General features: G+C 42.5%; 1 protein-coding gene across 1 annotated transcript in view; it reads left to right on the top strand.

Annotated features, from left to right (window-relative positions):
* phyh (phytanoyl-CoA 2-hydroxylase) overlaps positions 1–14,214 on the top strand; it is a 28,157-nt gene that overhangs the window by 944 nt on the left and 12,999 nt on the right. The window contains exons 2-5 of the mRNA XM_073066573.1: positions 1,683–1,738; positions 9,771–9,881; positions 12,953–13,121; positions 13,489–13,570. Coding sequence (XP_072922674.1) covers positions 1,683–1,738; positions 9,771–9,881; positions 12,953–13,121; positions 13,489–13,570 — 418 coding nt within the window. The remainder of the gene's footprint in view (positions 1–1,682; positions 1,739–9,770; positions 9,882–12,952; positions 13,122–13,488; positions 13,571–14,214) is intronic.

The following is a 14,214-nucleotide window of genomic DNA, read 5'->3' as shown; positions in this document are numbered from 1 at the left end:
TTCTAGATATACTTAGTGTAATTTATAGTTTTTTTTAATTGTTATGTATTGCAAGGTACTGTTGCCACAAAATAACAAGTTGCATGTCATGTGTCAGTGATATATTAAAACTGATTCTACCTAACAGGGTGGGGCAAGCAGATGTTCTCATCTCATTTTAAAAGTACTTGGAAGAGCCGTCACCTGCAGAGTCACAGGGCCGTTGTAAAGTGTGTTTAGGCTACATCGTTCTTTAAACAGCCCACATGTGATGGGCTGAATGCCTGCCTTCTGCTTTTCTGTAAATGCACAGTTGGCCAAATTGCTTTATTTGTGTTGAGTTGGTGATTCCAGTTGGATGTGATGATCAGATGCCAGAGTGTTGAGTCCTGGTGGCATGTAATGGAATCTAACTTCAATAAAATATGCCTGGGGTGGCAGAGGCTGAGGAGAGGTCGGATAGAGGTCTATAAGATTATGAGAGGCATAGATCGAGTAAAGTTCAAAGTAAATTTATTATCCGAGTCCATATATGTCACTGTGTACAACCCTGTGATTCATTTTCCCACAAGGGCATACTCAATAAATCCAGTAACCATAATTGAAGCACTAATTGGACATACAACCAGTGTGCAAAAGACAACAAGCTTTGTAAATACGAAAAGAAATAATAAGCAATATATATCGAGGAACACACACACAAAATGCTGGAGGAACTCTGCAGTCTAGGCAGCATCTAAGGAAAAGAGTATAGTCGATGTTTCGGGCCAAAACCCTTCTGCAGGACAGACTATATCGAGGACATGAAGAGATGAAAGTGATTCCACAGGTTGTGGGAAGAGTTCAGTGATGGGACAAGTGAAGTTATCTTGAAGGGTAATAACTGTTCCTGAACCTGGTGGTGTGAGACCTGAGGCTCCTGTACCTTCATGTATGTACTCGAAAATAAATTTAAACTTATTTTTTCTCACTCCTCGTTCCCCGGTGACCTTACTTGCATTTGAGAGTTGCTACAAGCTCTACTTCACCACCTCTTTAGCTGACACCATCTGCGAGGATCGCCATCTTGTCGCGGTGGAGAGGTTTGTGAGTTTCCTTGATCCCAGAAGTAATGCTGCCTGGAGTTTAGAAATCTGGCACTGCGATCCTGGTAGGGTCACCCGTGGCGGTGAGATCAAGCGGGAGGTTCCAGACAGAGAGCAATGCAACCAAGACCTCAGTGATGGAGCTGGCGGAGGATGGTGACACATCACAGTGGCAGTGAAGGCGGAGGAAGGCTGTAGCAGTGAAGCGTTCCCAGTCCTCTTGTGCATGACTCTGGGCTCCGTCCCCAATCTGTCAAGGGCTGTGTGGTTGTTGCCTATGCATCTGCTCTCCAGGTTAAACAAAGCCATGCACAAGTGTTCTCCATTAAGTGAATCCATCCTTACATTGTAGTTAAGTGGATCCCAGATCAGCCTCTGCAGCGACCAATAGACAACCCCTTAGGAGGGCATCTTGCTCGACTTGAGTGATCGCCCATCTACTTCCAGATCACCTCTATTTAGTGGGTGAAAAAAGACCTGTAAAGAATACTCTGCGTCCAGATATTGCATTTTTGTGTACTTAATAAGTAGTTCTGCGTTTAAAAGTAGTGTTACGTTAACAATAAACTAAATTTCCTTGTGAGAGAAATCATTTTTTTTCCTTTATCCATACTTCAGAAAGCCTCTCCCACATCAGCAGAAGTAAATTCGCATTCTTTTACTGGAAAGCTCTGGTAAGTAAGGGGACAAATTGATTGTTGCAGGTTGTCATTATTTTATTGTGAGGAGTAACTTGCAGTGAGGTATGTCCTGTAAGCTGTAATGTATTTTTGTTTCCTCTGGTCCGTGAGGCTCCCTGTTACAACTCTAATCTGGTCAACTATGTCCAAATACAATGAGATAACAGATTTGCTTTGTGTGTAATTGACAGAAGGTGGGTATTTGAAATGAGATCTTAGGAGAAAATGTGCAGTTTATTCCCTTTGAGTCAGATAATTAAGTGTTTGGAGACTTCCACCAATCTCAAGTGTAGCAGGCCTTCTCTGTATGAGTGTAACGTTACAGCACGGTACAGGCTCACAATTTGTCCCTACCTTTTAACCTGCTGTATCATCAATGTAACCCTTCCCTCCAACATAGTCAACCATTTTTTCAACCATCCACGTGCCTGTCAATGAGTTCCTTACATGTCTCTTATGTATCTGTCTGGAAGCCCACGACTGATGTCAGAGATGGATTTAATAGATACATGGCTCATTTGGGTGAAACCCAGTGGAGTTACTTCCATGCATGGGCAAATCGTTCCCTCTCAACCAACACCGATCAAAAATGATCACCTTGCTGCTTTTGTATGGGTGGAAACCGGCTACTGTGTTTCCTATTTTAAAGTTTAGCTTCATTTGTCACACATACATCGGAACATCAAAACATACAATGAAATGTGCGTTTATGTCAATGTCCACACAGCCTGAGAACGTGCAGAGGCAGCTTGCAAGTGTCACCACACTTTTCGATTGGAAGACAACATGCTCACAATCCTGATCCGTATGTCTGGAACGTGGGAGGCAACCAGAGCACCCGGTGGAAAACCACACAGTCACGGGGAGAATGTACAAACTCATTACAGTGACTCCTTATATAATTGAACATCTGGTAAACAAACATGGAGGTGCAAAAGGCATTTTGACCAAGGAATCGATTATGGACTTCAGGAAGGGCAAGTCAGGAGAGCACACACCATTCCTCATTGAGGGGTCTGCAGTGGGAAGGGTGAGCAGTTTTAAATTCCTGAGCATCAGCATCTCAGAGGATCTGTCTTGGGCCAATACGTTGATGGAATCATGAAGAAGGCACACCAGTAGCTTTGCTTTGTTAGGAGTTTGAGGAGATGTGGTATGTCAACAAAGATGCTTTAAAAATTTCTATAGATGTATGGTGGAGAGCATTGTTAACTGGTTGCACCACAGCCTGTCCGGAGGCTCCAATGCACAGGATTGCAAGAGGCGCAGAGGGTTGTAGTCTCAGCCAGCCCAGAACCGTCCCCACCATTGAATACATCTTCAAGAGGTGGTTTCTCATAAGGCAGCAACCACCCTCATCATCTGGGACATGCCCTCTTCTCATTACTACTGTCAGTAAGGAGTTACAGGAGCCTGAGGACCCAAACTGAACATTTTAGGAACATCTTCTTCCATTCCATGATGGAATGATCCATGAACACTACCTTGTTAATTGTCTTTTGCACATTTTTTGTAATTTGTATTACTTAGTATATCATACTGTACACTGCTGCTGCTAAACAACAAAGCTTATGACATTGGAGGTATAGCAGAACCTGGAAGTGATGGAAACATTCAGTAGGTAGTTCCCATGTGTAAGATGTCAGGCCTTCACCTAAGCTGTTGACTGTCCATTTTCTCCACAGACGCTGCCTGACCCACTGAGTTCCACCAGCGTCTTGTGTTGCTCCATTTGTAAGTTGGCATTTTGAGTGCAGAATATAATGTTCAGACTGCACTGATTCCATTATGCATCAGCAAGGGAGATGAGGTGGAGTACAGGGCTACAGTGGGAAACTTTGTCACATGGTGCAAGCAGAATCATCTGCAGCTTAATGTGAAAAAGACTAAGGAGCTGGTGGTGGACCTGAGGAGGGCTAAGGCACCGGTCACCCCTGTTTCCATCCAAGGGGTCAGTGTGGACATGGTGGAGGATTACAAATACCTGGGGATACGAATTGACAATAAAGTGGACTGGTCAAAGAACACTTGAGGCTGTCTACAAGAAGGGTCAGAGCTGTCTCTATTTCCTGAGGAGACTGAGGTCCTTCAACATCTGCCGGACGCTGCTGAGGATGTTCTATGAGGCTTTGGTGGCCAGTGCTATCATGTTTGCTGTTGTGTGCTGGGGCAGCAGACACCAGCAGAACCAACAAACTTATTCGTTAGGCCAGTGATATTGTAGGGGTGGAACTGGACTCTCTGACGGTGGTGTCTGAAAAGAGGATGCTGTCCAAGTTGCATGCCATCTTGGACAATTGACTCCCATCCACTCCATAATGTACTGGTTAGGCACAAGAGTACGTTCAGCCAGAGACTCATTCCACTGAGATGTAACACTGAGCGTCATAGGAAGTCATTCCTGCCTGTGGCCATCAAACTTTACAACTCCTCCCTCGGAGTGTCAGACACCCTGAGCCAATAGGCTGTTCCTGGACTTATTTCCACTTGGCATGATTAACTTATTATTATTTAATTATTTATGGTTTTATATTTCTACACTATTCTTGGTTGGTGCGGCTGTAACGAAACCCAATTTCCCTCGGGATCAATAAAGTATGTCTGTCTTAACTTGGCTGCTCTCTCTGCACTGCTAATTGCTATCCCAACGGTTTGCAAATATGAAAAGACTTGTGCTTCATTTATACACCACAGCCTTTACTGTGGTCACCGTTGACAACAAATTGCAATAACTATAGAAATACCAAAAGCTACAAGAACAGTTTGGAACCTGAACACTGAGTGATTAACCTGAGTCTCCAAAGTCACTGTACAGCGCTAGCTGTAAGATTGGGGTTCAGCATCTGTAAGGAGTTTGTAAGTTCTGCCCGTGTCCACGTGGGTTTCCTCTGGGTGCTCCGGTTTCCTCCCACATTCTAAAGACATACATACAAGTGAGGTTATGAGTCGTGGGCATGTTATATTGGTGCCTGAAGCATAGTTTGCAACCAGCGCATTCTTCGCTGATTTGACTTGATGCAAACAATGCATTTCACTGTATGGTTCAATGTACTTGCAACAAATAAAGCTAATCCTTTCTCTTTGTAAAGCACGTCAGCAGTATGATGAAGCATCCTCTATGTGACTGGATAAGTGCCCTTTGAATAACAGTCAAAATTTGACGCCATCTGGAAGAAAGCAGCCAACTCATTCTCAGCATTATTTACTTATTAGTTAATTAATTTATTTTTTTGTATTTGTATGTCATTTTTGGCACATTGGTTGGATGTCAGTTTTTGTGTGTGATTTTTCATGGGTTGCAACATAGAAGAGCTCAGGAACAGGCCCTTCTGCTCACATTGTTGTGTTGAAACGCTTAACTTACCAGTCAAATGCCTACACAATTTCCATATCCTTCCAGTTTCCTCACATGCATATGCTTATCTAAATATCTCAGAAATATCCCTAATGTTCCCTGAAGGTGGAATCTCATGTGGATAGGATGGTGAAGAAAGCTTTTGGTATGCTGGCCTTTATAAATCAGAGCATTGAGTATAGGAGTTGGGATGTAATGTTAAAATTGTACAAGGCATTGGTGAGGCCGAATTTGGAGTATTGTGTACAGTTCTGGTCACTGAATTATAGGAAAAATGTCAACAAAATAGAGAGAGTACAGAAGAGATTTACTAGAATGTTACCTGGGTTTTAGCACCTAAGTTACAGAGAAAGATTGAACAAGTTAGGTCTTTATTCTTTGGAGCGTAGAAGGTTGAGGAGGGACTTGATAGAGGTATTTAAAATAATGAGGGGATAGATAGAGTTGATGTGGATAGGCTTTTTCCATTGAGATTCAAACAAGAGGACATGAGTTGAGAGGGGGCAAAAGTTTAAGGGTAACACGAGGGGGAATTTCTTTACTCAGAGAGTGGTAGCTGTGTGGAATGAGCTTCCAGTAGAAGTGGTAGAGGCAGATTTGATATTGTCATTTGAAGTAAAATTGGATAGGCATATGGACAGGAAAGGAATGGAGGGTTATGGGCTGAGTGCAGGTCAGTGGGACTAGGTGAGAGTAAGCATTCAGCACGGACTAGAAGGGCCGAGATGGTCTACTTCCGTACTGTAATTGTTATATGGTTATATGGTCTCCTTTGAACTTGCCCCCTCTCACCTAAAATGCATGATCTCTGGTATTAAACATTTCAATCCATCTACTCTTATCTGTGCCCCTTGTTATGAGTGATGAACAGACCTGATGGTCAATGGGGTGCAGAGTTAACCATTTCCCCCCCCCCCTCCTGAGAACTACGAACTATTGCTGCTGTTATCCTGCTCATGAGAGAGAGAGATAAAGCCCAGGCAAGAACATTTGCTACAGATAAGAGGGGGAGAGAGACTGTTGATTTACTGTATTATGACTCTTCCTGGATTATTTACCTTCCACTACAAGGACTGTACTTTGCTCGTTAACATTCCTCAGGAGATAGCAGGAGTGGCCTGATTTGATGGACACGGTCATTCAGAGTTGATGGATAGCTGAGACCCCGTGAGTAGGGATAAAAGACAGGTCTGGGAGACACCCTTCAGACACACCAGTGGACACTGAGTGTTGGGAACCCACAGAAAGGTGGGGGCTTCGGAGACCGAACCAGGAGATCGGTCAGTAAAGTTCACAGTGTTACAGCAGGGCCGGTGGGGACTTGTGTGTGTGTCCACTCATGCCAGAGTGACGAGTCCACCACAGAAGAACGGTCTGGCTGAAGACCAGAGGGGTCATAACTGAATGGCCACAATGACACGACGGATTAAGAAAGCCACAAAAGGTTTGCCTGCCGCAACTGTTGCTGTTACATCTCGCTCGTTCTGTCTCTCTCTCCCTCCAACGATTTCAATACAACAACCATAACTACTTGAGCATTTATGAACTGAACTCTATACTTTCCTATGACAATTCATTTACCCCTAGACATCGATAGAGCTTGTTTATTATTGATTATTATTATTCCTACACTTTGAGGTTTATTACTGCTAACTTGTTTTATATGTATATTTGCATTTTTGATATTGTATTGTGTACTTTACTAATAAATACCTTTAGTTTGGTACCACCAGACTCCAACGGATTCTTCTTTCTCTGCTGGTCAGACACCCAGTTACAGGATACGTAACACCCTCATAATCTTATAAACCTCTATCAGATCTCCCCTCAGCCCCTGCCGCTGCAGAGAAAACAACCCAAGTTTGTCCAACCTCTCGTTATAGCACATGCCCTCTAAACCAGGCAGCATCTTGGTCGTCCTGTCCAGCACCCTCCCCAAAGCCTCAACATCCTTCCTATAACAGGGTGACCTAAGCTGTGTGTGGTAGTCCAGATGTGGCCTAACGCGTTTTATAAACCTGCCACATAACTTCCTGACTTTTGAATTCCCTGCCTCAACTAATAAAGGCAAACATGCCATAAGCCTTCTTAACCACCCTATCAACCTGTGTCGCCACTTTCAGGGAGCTATGAATTTTGAACCCAAGATACTTTTGCTCATTAACACTGTTAAGGGTCTTGCCTTTAACAATGTACTGTTTCTTTACATTTGACCTACTAAGGTGCAACACTTCACGTTTGTCTGGGTTAAACTCCATCTGCCATTTCTCCAGCTATATCTGCAACTAATCAGTATTGTACTGCATCCTTTTCCAGTCTTCTACGCTATCCACAACACCAGCAATCTTCATATCACCTACATACTTACTAACCCACCCATCTACATTATCATCCAGGTCGTTAATATACATCGCAAACAGCAGAGGTCCCAGCCCAAATCCCTGTGGAACACCACTAATCACTCTCCTCCGGCTGGAATAAGTCCTTTTGACCATTTCCCCCTGCCTTCTATGGGCAAGCCCGTTCTGAATCCAACTGGCCAATTCACCATGGATCCCATGCTTCTTAGTCTTTTGAAAGAGCCTCCTGTGAGGGACCTTCCTAAAATTCACATAGACAACATATACAGCTCTACCCTCATCAATCACCCTCGTCACCTCGTCAAAAGCTCAATCCAGTTAGCAAGACACGACTTTCCCCGCAAAAAGCCACCCCAGCTGTCCCTAACGAGGCCCATACTTTCCCAAATGTTCATAAATCCTATCCCTAAGAATTCTTATGTATTTCTTCGCTCTGCTGTGTACGCCTGCAAGAAAATTAATTTCAAGTTAGTATGTGGTGGCATGTGCGTACGTACTTTGGTACTAAATTTCCTGTGAACTTTGAACATGCCACTCACAAATTGACAAATGTGCGCTGGTTGTGTACAATATGCTTGCTCAGTGAAGTGGTATCAGGAGTCTCTCTCAAACCCATCCCGTTACCATGCAAGAGCAAAGGCACCAGACACACAAGATCACTTACAGGTTCCTGTAAAGTTGCATCCCATTCTGGGGAGGAGGGGGGTGGAATATTCCCCATCCTTGAAATATACTTTTTTTTCAATATCATAGAGTGAATTTTGAAACTCCCAGCTTATGAGTACTGAACAAATATCTTTACCAGAGGCAACTGTGCTTATAAATGGAGTACCGTAGAAGCTTAGTGGTTTGCACGATGCTATTACAGTATGGAGAGTCAGAGTTCAGCGTTCAGTTCCCCCACTGTCTCTAAGGAGTTTGTACCTTCTCCCCCTGACCACATAAATTTCCTCTGGGCGCTCTGGTTTCCTCCCACAGTCCAAAGGTGTACAGGTTAATTGGTCACTGTAAATTGTATGATTAGGGTAGTGTTTAATAGGTGGGTTTTTGGGCGGTGTGGTTTGATGGGCTGGAATGACCTGTTCTCTAAATAATGAAATAAATAGGTCACCAGAGAGAGCTGGACAACTTGTGATTTCGCCAGCAGTGGCTATATCCCTTGAGATTGAGGATACAAGGTAGTACCTCACAGAAAACAAAAAAAAAACAGTATAAACTGCACCAGAAGGGATTGCAGCACACATCTGCAACCTCCCTCGAGTCCTCATGCTTACCGGTCTTTAAGCTACAATTTTGTGAAGCATTTCATTGGGAGGGGGCGGAAATCAGTGTAAGAACTCAATGTCTTGAGTTAATTTAATTGGGCATCAATAATGATAATGAAAGCATTTTTACTACGTTCCAAATAACTTACATTGAAGATGCATCCAAATCCCCTCAACTTGTTACAAGTGGAGAGAGGGTGGTGTTCTTGTGTTGGTCAATCTGTTGTTTGGACCATAAGACATGTGAGCAGAGTTAGGTCATTTGGGCCAAAGTATCTACCTCATCATTCTATCCTGGCTGATACATAATCCCTCTCAATCCCATTCTCCTGCCTTCTCCCCGTAATCTTTGACACCCTTACCAATCAAGAATATATCAACTTCCATTTTAAATATACCCAATGACTTGAACTCCACAGATTCACCACCCTATAGTTCAGCATTTTCAGCAAGTTTCCTGCAGCAGGGGTTTCAGGAATCTTGACGGGAGCATGTGTGTGTTTTTACGAAACCTCTTAATCTCCTCAGGTAAAACTTAGAACGTAGCCTGTTGCTGCTGTAGTATAATTTTTGGATTATTTATCTATATATTAACAAGGTAAGCGCGATGCTATTAAACCTCGGGGAGCTGGAGTTCGGAGTTCGAAGTTCAGTTCCGGCGCTGCCTGTAAGGAACTTGTGTGTTCTCCCCGTGAACCGCGTGGGTTCCCTTCGGGTAGTCGGGTTCCCTCCCACAGTCCAAAGACATACTGGTTAGTAGTTAATTGATGATTGTAAATTGTCCTGTGATTAGGCTAGGGTTAAATCGGTGGGTTGCTGGGTAGTGTGGCTCAATGGGCTGAAAAGGCCTGTTCCATGCTGTGTATATAAATTAGTAAAAAAAATTAATTAAAATACTAAAAAGTAAATAAAATAGTTTGATTGTTCTCAGAGTAATTACGAATGTCTAACATTATGCAGAATAAAACTATACATTGTTTTTGTGAAAATTGTCCTTTTTTACCAAGAGGTTTTAAATGTATTTATTAAACTATCTTTTTGTCCAGCTGCACTTTGGACAACCCTTATCTCATCCCCGAACAGAGGCAGTTTTATGAGGAAAATGGATTCCTTCTTGTTAAGAAGTTGGTTTCTGACGAAAACCTGGAAATGTTTCGGTAAGTTGTTGGCGTTTTAAAGAAATAAAACATGAATTTATTTATCGCAAACAAGAGAAAAATCTGCAGATGCTGGAAATCCAAACAATGCACACGGAATGCTGGAGGGATTCAGCCAGGCCAGGCAGCATCTGTGGAAAAGAGCAGAGTCGACCTTTTGGGCTGAGACCCTTCAGCAGGACTGATTTATTTATTACAGATGAGAGGAGGTGACAATGAACATTACCGAGTTGTAAACATGTCAACAGAATGCTCGCTCCTGGAGATTTATAAGGGGCATAGAAACATAGGGAAGTTTTAATACAATATTCAAGATTGTCTAATATCATTTCCAGTACACAAGTGTAAAGGAGAACGAAATAATTGTTAGTCCAGATACGATGCAGCACACAAAAGTAATAAGATAAAGGACAGTAATAATAATAAAAAAACACAATAAATATAAATAGGTAAAATAGTTTATATACATTGATCGTATGTCCATAAAGTGACTCAAGGCACAAGAGTATGTGTACATAAGGTGACTCTGACAGTAAGGACTGCACCTGGAGCACTGAGTACTGTTTGAGTGTGTATTTGCATTGGAGGTGGTGCAGAGAGAGTTCAGGTTAGTTCCTGCAATAAAGGGTTGAAATAAGGAAAGGTTGAACAGCTTGTCAATGCTTATTCCTTAGAAGGCTGAGAGATCATCTTTTTGAAATGTATGATCTAAACCAGGGATTCCCAACCTTTTTTTACACACCCTTACCATTAACGGAGAGGTTCGTAGACTCCATGCTGGGAACCCCAATATAGACAGATGTCAGTAAAGCCTTTTACAGAGTCCCACATGGGAGACCGGTTCAGGGGACTCAAAGCAAGTTGACAAATTAGATCTAAAATTCGCTGAACACGAGATTCTGCAGATGCTGGGAAATTTGAGGAAAAAATGTTGAGGGAACTCAGCAAGTCAGGAGGCATGAATGGTGTGGAATAAAAGTTCATCAGGACTTTTTCCAGTACAGGTACCCCCGCTTTTCGAAAGTTCGCTCTACGCCACTTCGCTTTTACAAAAGACCTACATTAGTAACTGTCTTCGCTAACCGAAAGAAATCCGAAGTGGATTTTCGCTTTTACAAAAAAAGGCGAAAAGCGAAAATAGCGTTCAGCATTTGTTTTGCAGCCAGCCATTATAGAGGCAGCTGTACATACATTATTTCTACTCTATATAGGCTGTGTATTTATCATATCATTCCTGCTTTTACTATATGTTAGTGTTATTTTAGGTTTTATGTGTTATTTGATATGATCTGGTAGGTTATTTTTTGGGTCTGGGAACGCTCAAAAATTTTTCCCATATAAATTAATGGCAATTGCTTCTTCGCTTTACACCATTTCGGCTTACAAACGGTTTTGTAGCAACACTCTATTTTCGGATGGCGGTGGGGGGAAACCTGTACTAATAAATGTTCTTGGCCCAAAATGTTGACTACTTATTCCCCTCCATAGATCCTGTCTGACCTGTGAAGTTCCTCCAACATTTTGTGTGTGTTCTCTAAAATTCACTTTCTGGTAGGGGACAAGGGGTAAAGGTGGGGGGTTTTTGTGATCCATGGTGCCTATCTCGGATCTGTGCTGGGACCCCTTTTGCTGTTTGACAGTTACATTAATGATCTGGATAGGAATGTAGGAGGATTATTGGGAGATAAGGTGAAAATTGGTAGTTTTGTTGACAGTGAGGAGGGTAGTCAGGTTATCGTTAGACATTGGTAAATTGGACAGGGCAGTGACAGATTGACGTTAATCCTGATAAGGATGAGATGATGTGCTTTGAGCCAACCAATAAGGAGAGGACATGATGAATGATGGGATCTAGGAAGCATTGAGGAACAAAGGGGGCTCATGTTCAAGTTTATTGTCAACTGATTGTACATGCATATAGCCAAATGAAACAACATTACTCTGGACCACAGTGCACCCACAAGACATGTATCACACACAGCACCAATTCGAAATATTACCAGAAATAAATTAATAAGGTATAATTGAAAAATACATGTAGTGTGCAGCACAAGTGAACAGTAAACAGCTCGCTGTTCTGGTAGGGACACCACGGTGGTGGCAGGGTACTCATTAGTCTCAGAGCCTAAGGGGAGAAGCTGTTGAGCCAGTCTGGCAGTTCCTAGTGCTGAGGCTCCTGAATCTCCTTCCTGTGGCAGTGGGTAAAAGAGATTGTGGGGTGGGTGGTAGGGATCCCGAACAATGCTTCAGTCCTTCGCTGCTGGTAAACGTCACTAAGATCCCTGAAGGTAGCAGCGTGGGTAGACACGAAGGGAGTGTGTGGATACCAGACATCATCGGCTGGGGCACCAAATATTAGCTTGTAAAACTTGGCTAGGCCACAGCTGGAGTACTGTGCACACTTCTGGTCTCCACACTGTACACTGGGGAGGGTGCAGAGGAGATTCACCAGGCGCTGCGTGGCATGGTGCCCCTTACACGTGAGGAGAGAGCGGGCTTGTTTTCCTTGGAGTGTAAGAAACCCCGAAGACTGACTGAGGTGTAAGAATAACGAGCTGTGCAGACAGGAGAGGCGGCAGGAAAAATTTCCACATAGCTGGGGTGTCAAAACTAGAGGGTTCAGGTTTAGTTCAAGTAGCTCAAAGGAGTAATATTTTTGCCCAGGTTGGAATCGGGATTGTCCTGCTTGAAAGGGTGTAGGGCGAAAGCACTGCTGAAGTTTGCTAAGATACTAAAAGTTTACAGACAAGCAGGTGATTGTATAAATATATAAGAGAATAAAGAAAGTGAAAACTATGAAGAAAAGCACAATGAAAACTTTAATCTGGACCTTCCAACACTTCAAACCCTTAACACGCCTACTGAAAATCAGTTTTGTGTATACTCGATTACCTGGCCTCTGACATTCCTTTGGGTAGATGGTTCTAAAGTTTCGAGGAAGAGAATTGTTTAGAATTCTTTATTACAGAAGTAAACTGAAAAATAAATTATTATCCATTTGCTAATATTGTAGATATAATGAATATATCCAAAGTATGTTTAGAAATGAATGCTGTTTGTCTTGGTTACAGAGAGGAGTTTGAAAGGATCTGTCAGAAGGAAGTAGTGGTCCCTGGATTAACAGTGATGAGAGATGTAGCCATTTCAAAATCGGAGTACGTTCCAGATCACAAGGCTGTTTCCAAGATCCAAGATTTCCAAAACAATGAAATCCTTTTTAGGTACTGCTGCCTACCAGAGGTGAGAGGCAAGATTTAAAGGCTAAAGACTTCTTTTAATCCTAAGAAATGCAAATGATTTAGATTGTTGCACAAACAAGAAGCAATGTTAGGGTATGGTGTTCTCCTAAAAAGAAGAGCTTGCTGCACAAAATGTAACATTTTCATAGAACTATAAATTACTTTCAGACCAGTAGGCTGCTGTCAAATCAGAATAATCCAGTCTAAAAATATTTTGCTGGTCTCACTGTACTCTTCAAGACATCCTCAAATGCTTATCTAATTTAACATACCAGTTTGCAAATCTTGCAGCTGATTTGTAGGTGGATATTGTATTTGAAATCAGCCTTTTGCATCAAGTGCTTTATTAATACAGTTTATACTTTCAGATCTTGAGATATGTGGAGTGCTTCACTGGTCCCAACATCATGGCAATGCACACTATGCTGATCAACAAACCTCCTGACTCAGGTAAGACAGGAAGAAGGAGAAGGAAGAAGATTTCAACCAGTTTATTGGTGTCACATGTGCTGAGACACACTGAAAAGCTTGTCTTGCACGCTTTTTGCTTTCAGCGGATTCCACTTAATTGGGCTGTCCGTTAATCAGGACAGCCGCTTATGTGGGACAACTCTTAAAGATCAGAATCGGGTTTATTATCACCGGCATGTGACGTGAAATTTGTTAACTTAGCAGCAGCAGTTCAATGCAATACATAATCTAGCAGAGAGAAAAATAAATAAATAAAATAAACCAATAATAATAAATTAACAAGTAAATCCATTACATACATAGACCAAAAAAAAAACATGCAAAAACAGTAACACTGTATATTTTTTTAAAAGTGAGGTAGCGTCCAAAGTGTCAACGTCCACCCAGGAATCGGATGGCAGAGGGGAAGAAGCCACTCCTGAATGACTGAGCGTGTGACCCCAGGCCCCCGCACCTCCCACCTGACGGCAACAGCGAGAAAAGGCCACGCACTGAGTGCTCAGCAAAACCCTAATCGACAAAATAGCCAGGACTCCCTTCGTTTATCTGGGCCACTGTTTTGCTTAATTGGGACAGGGGACTGTTGCTGCATAATTTCTAACTTGCATTAGTCACGTGCACTT

The sequence above is a fragment of the Hemitrygon akajei genome, chromosome 14 (genome assembly GCF_048418815.1).
Source record: "Hemitrygon akajei chromosome 14, sHemAka1.3, whole genome shotgun sequence".
Lineage (NCBI taxonomy): Eukaryota > Metazoa > Chordata > Chondrichthyes > Myliobatiformes > Dasyatidae > Hemitrygon > Hemitrygon akajei.
Note: the sequence above shows the minus strand (reverse complement) of the source record. Positions and strands in the feature narration are given on the sequence as shown.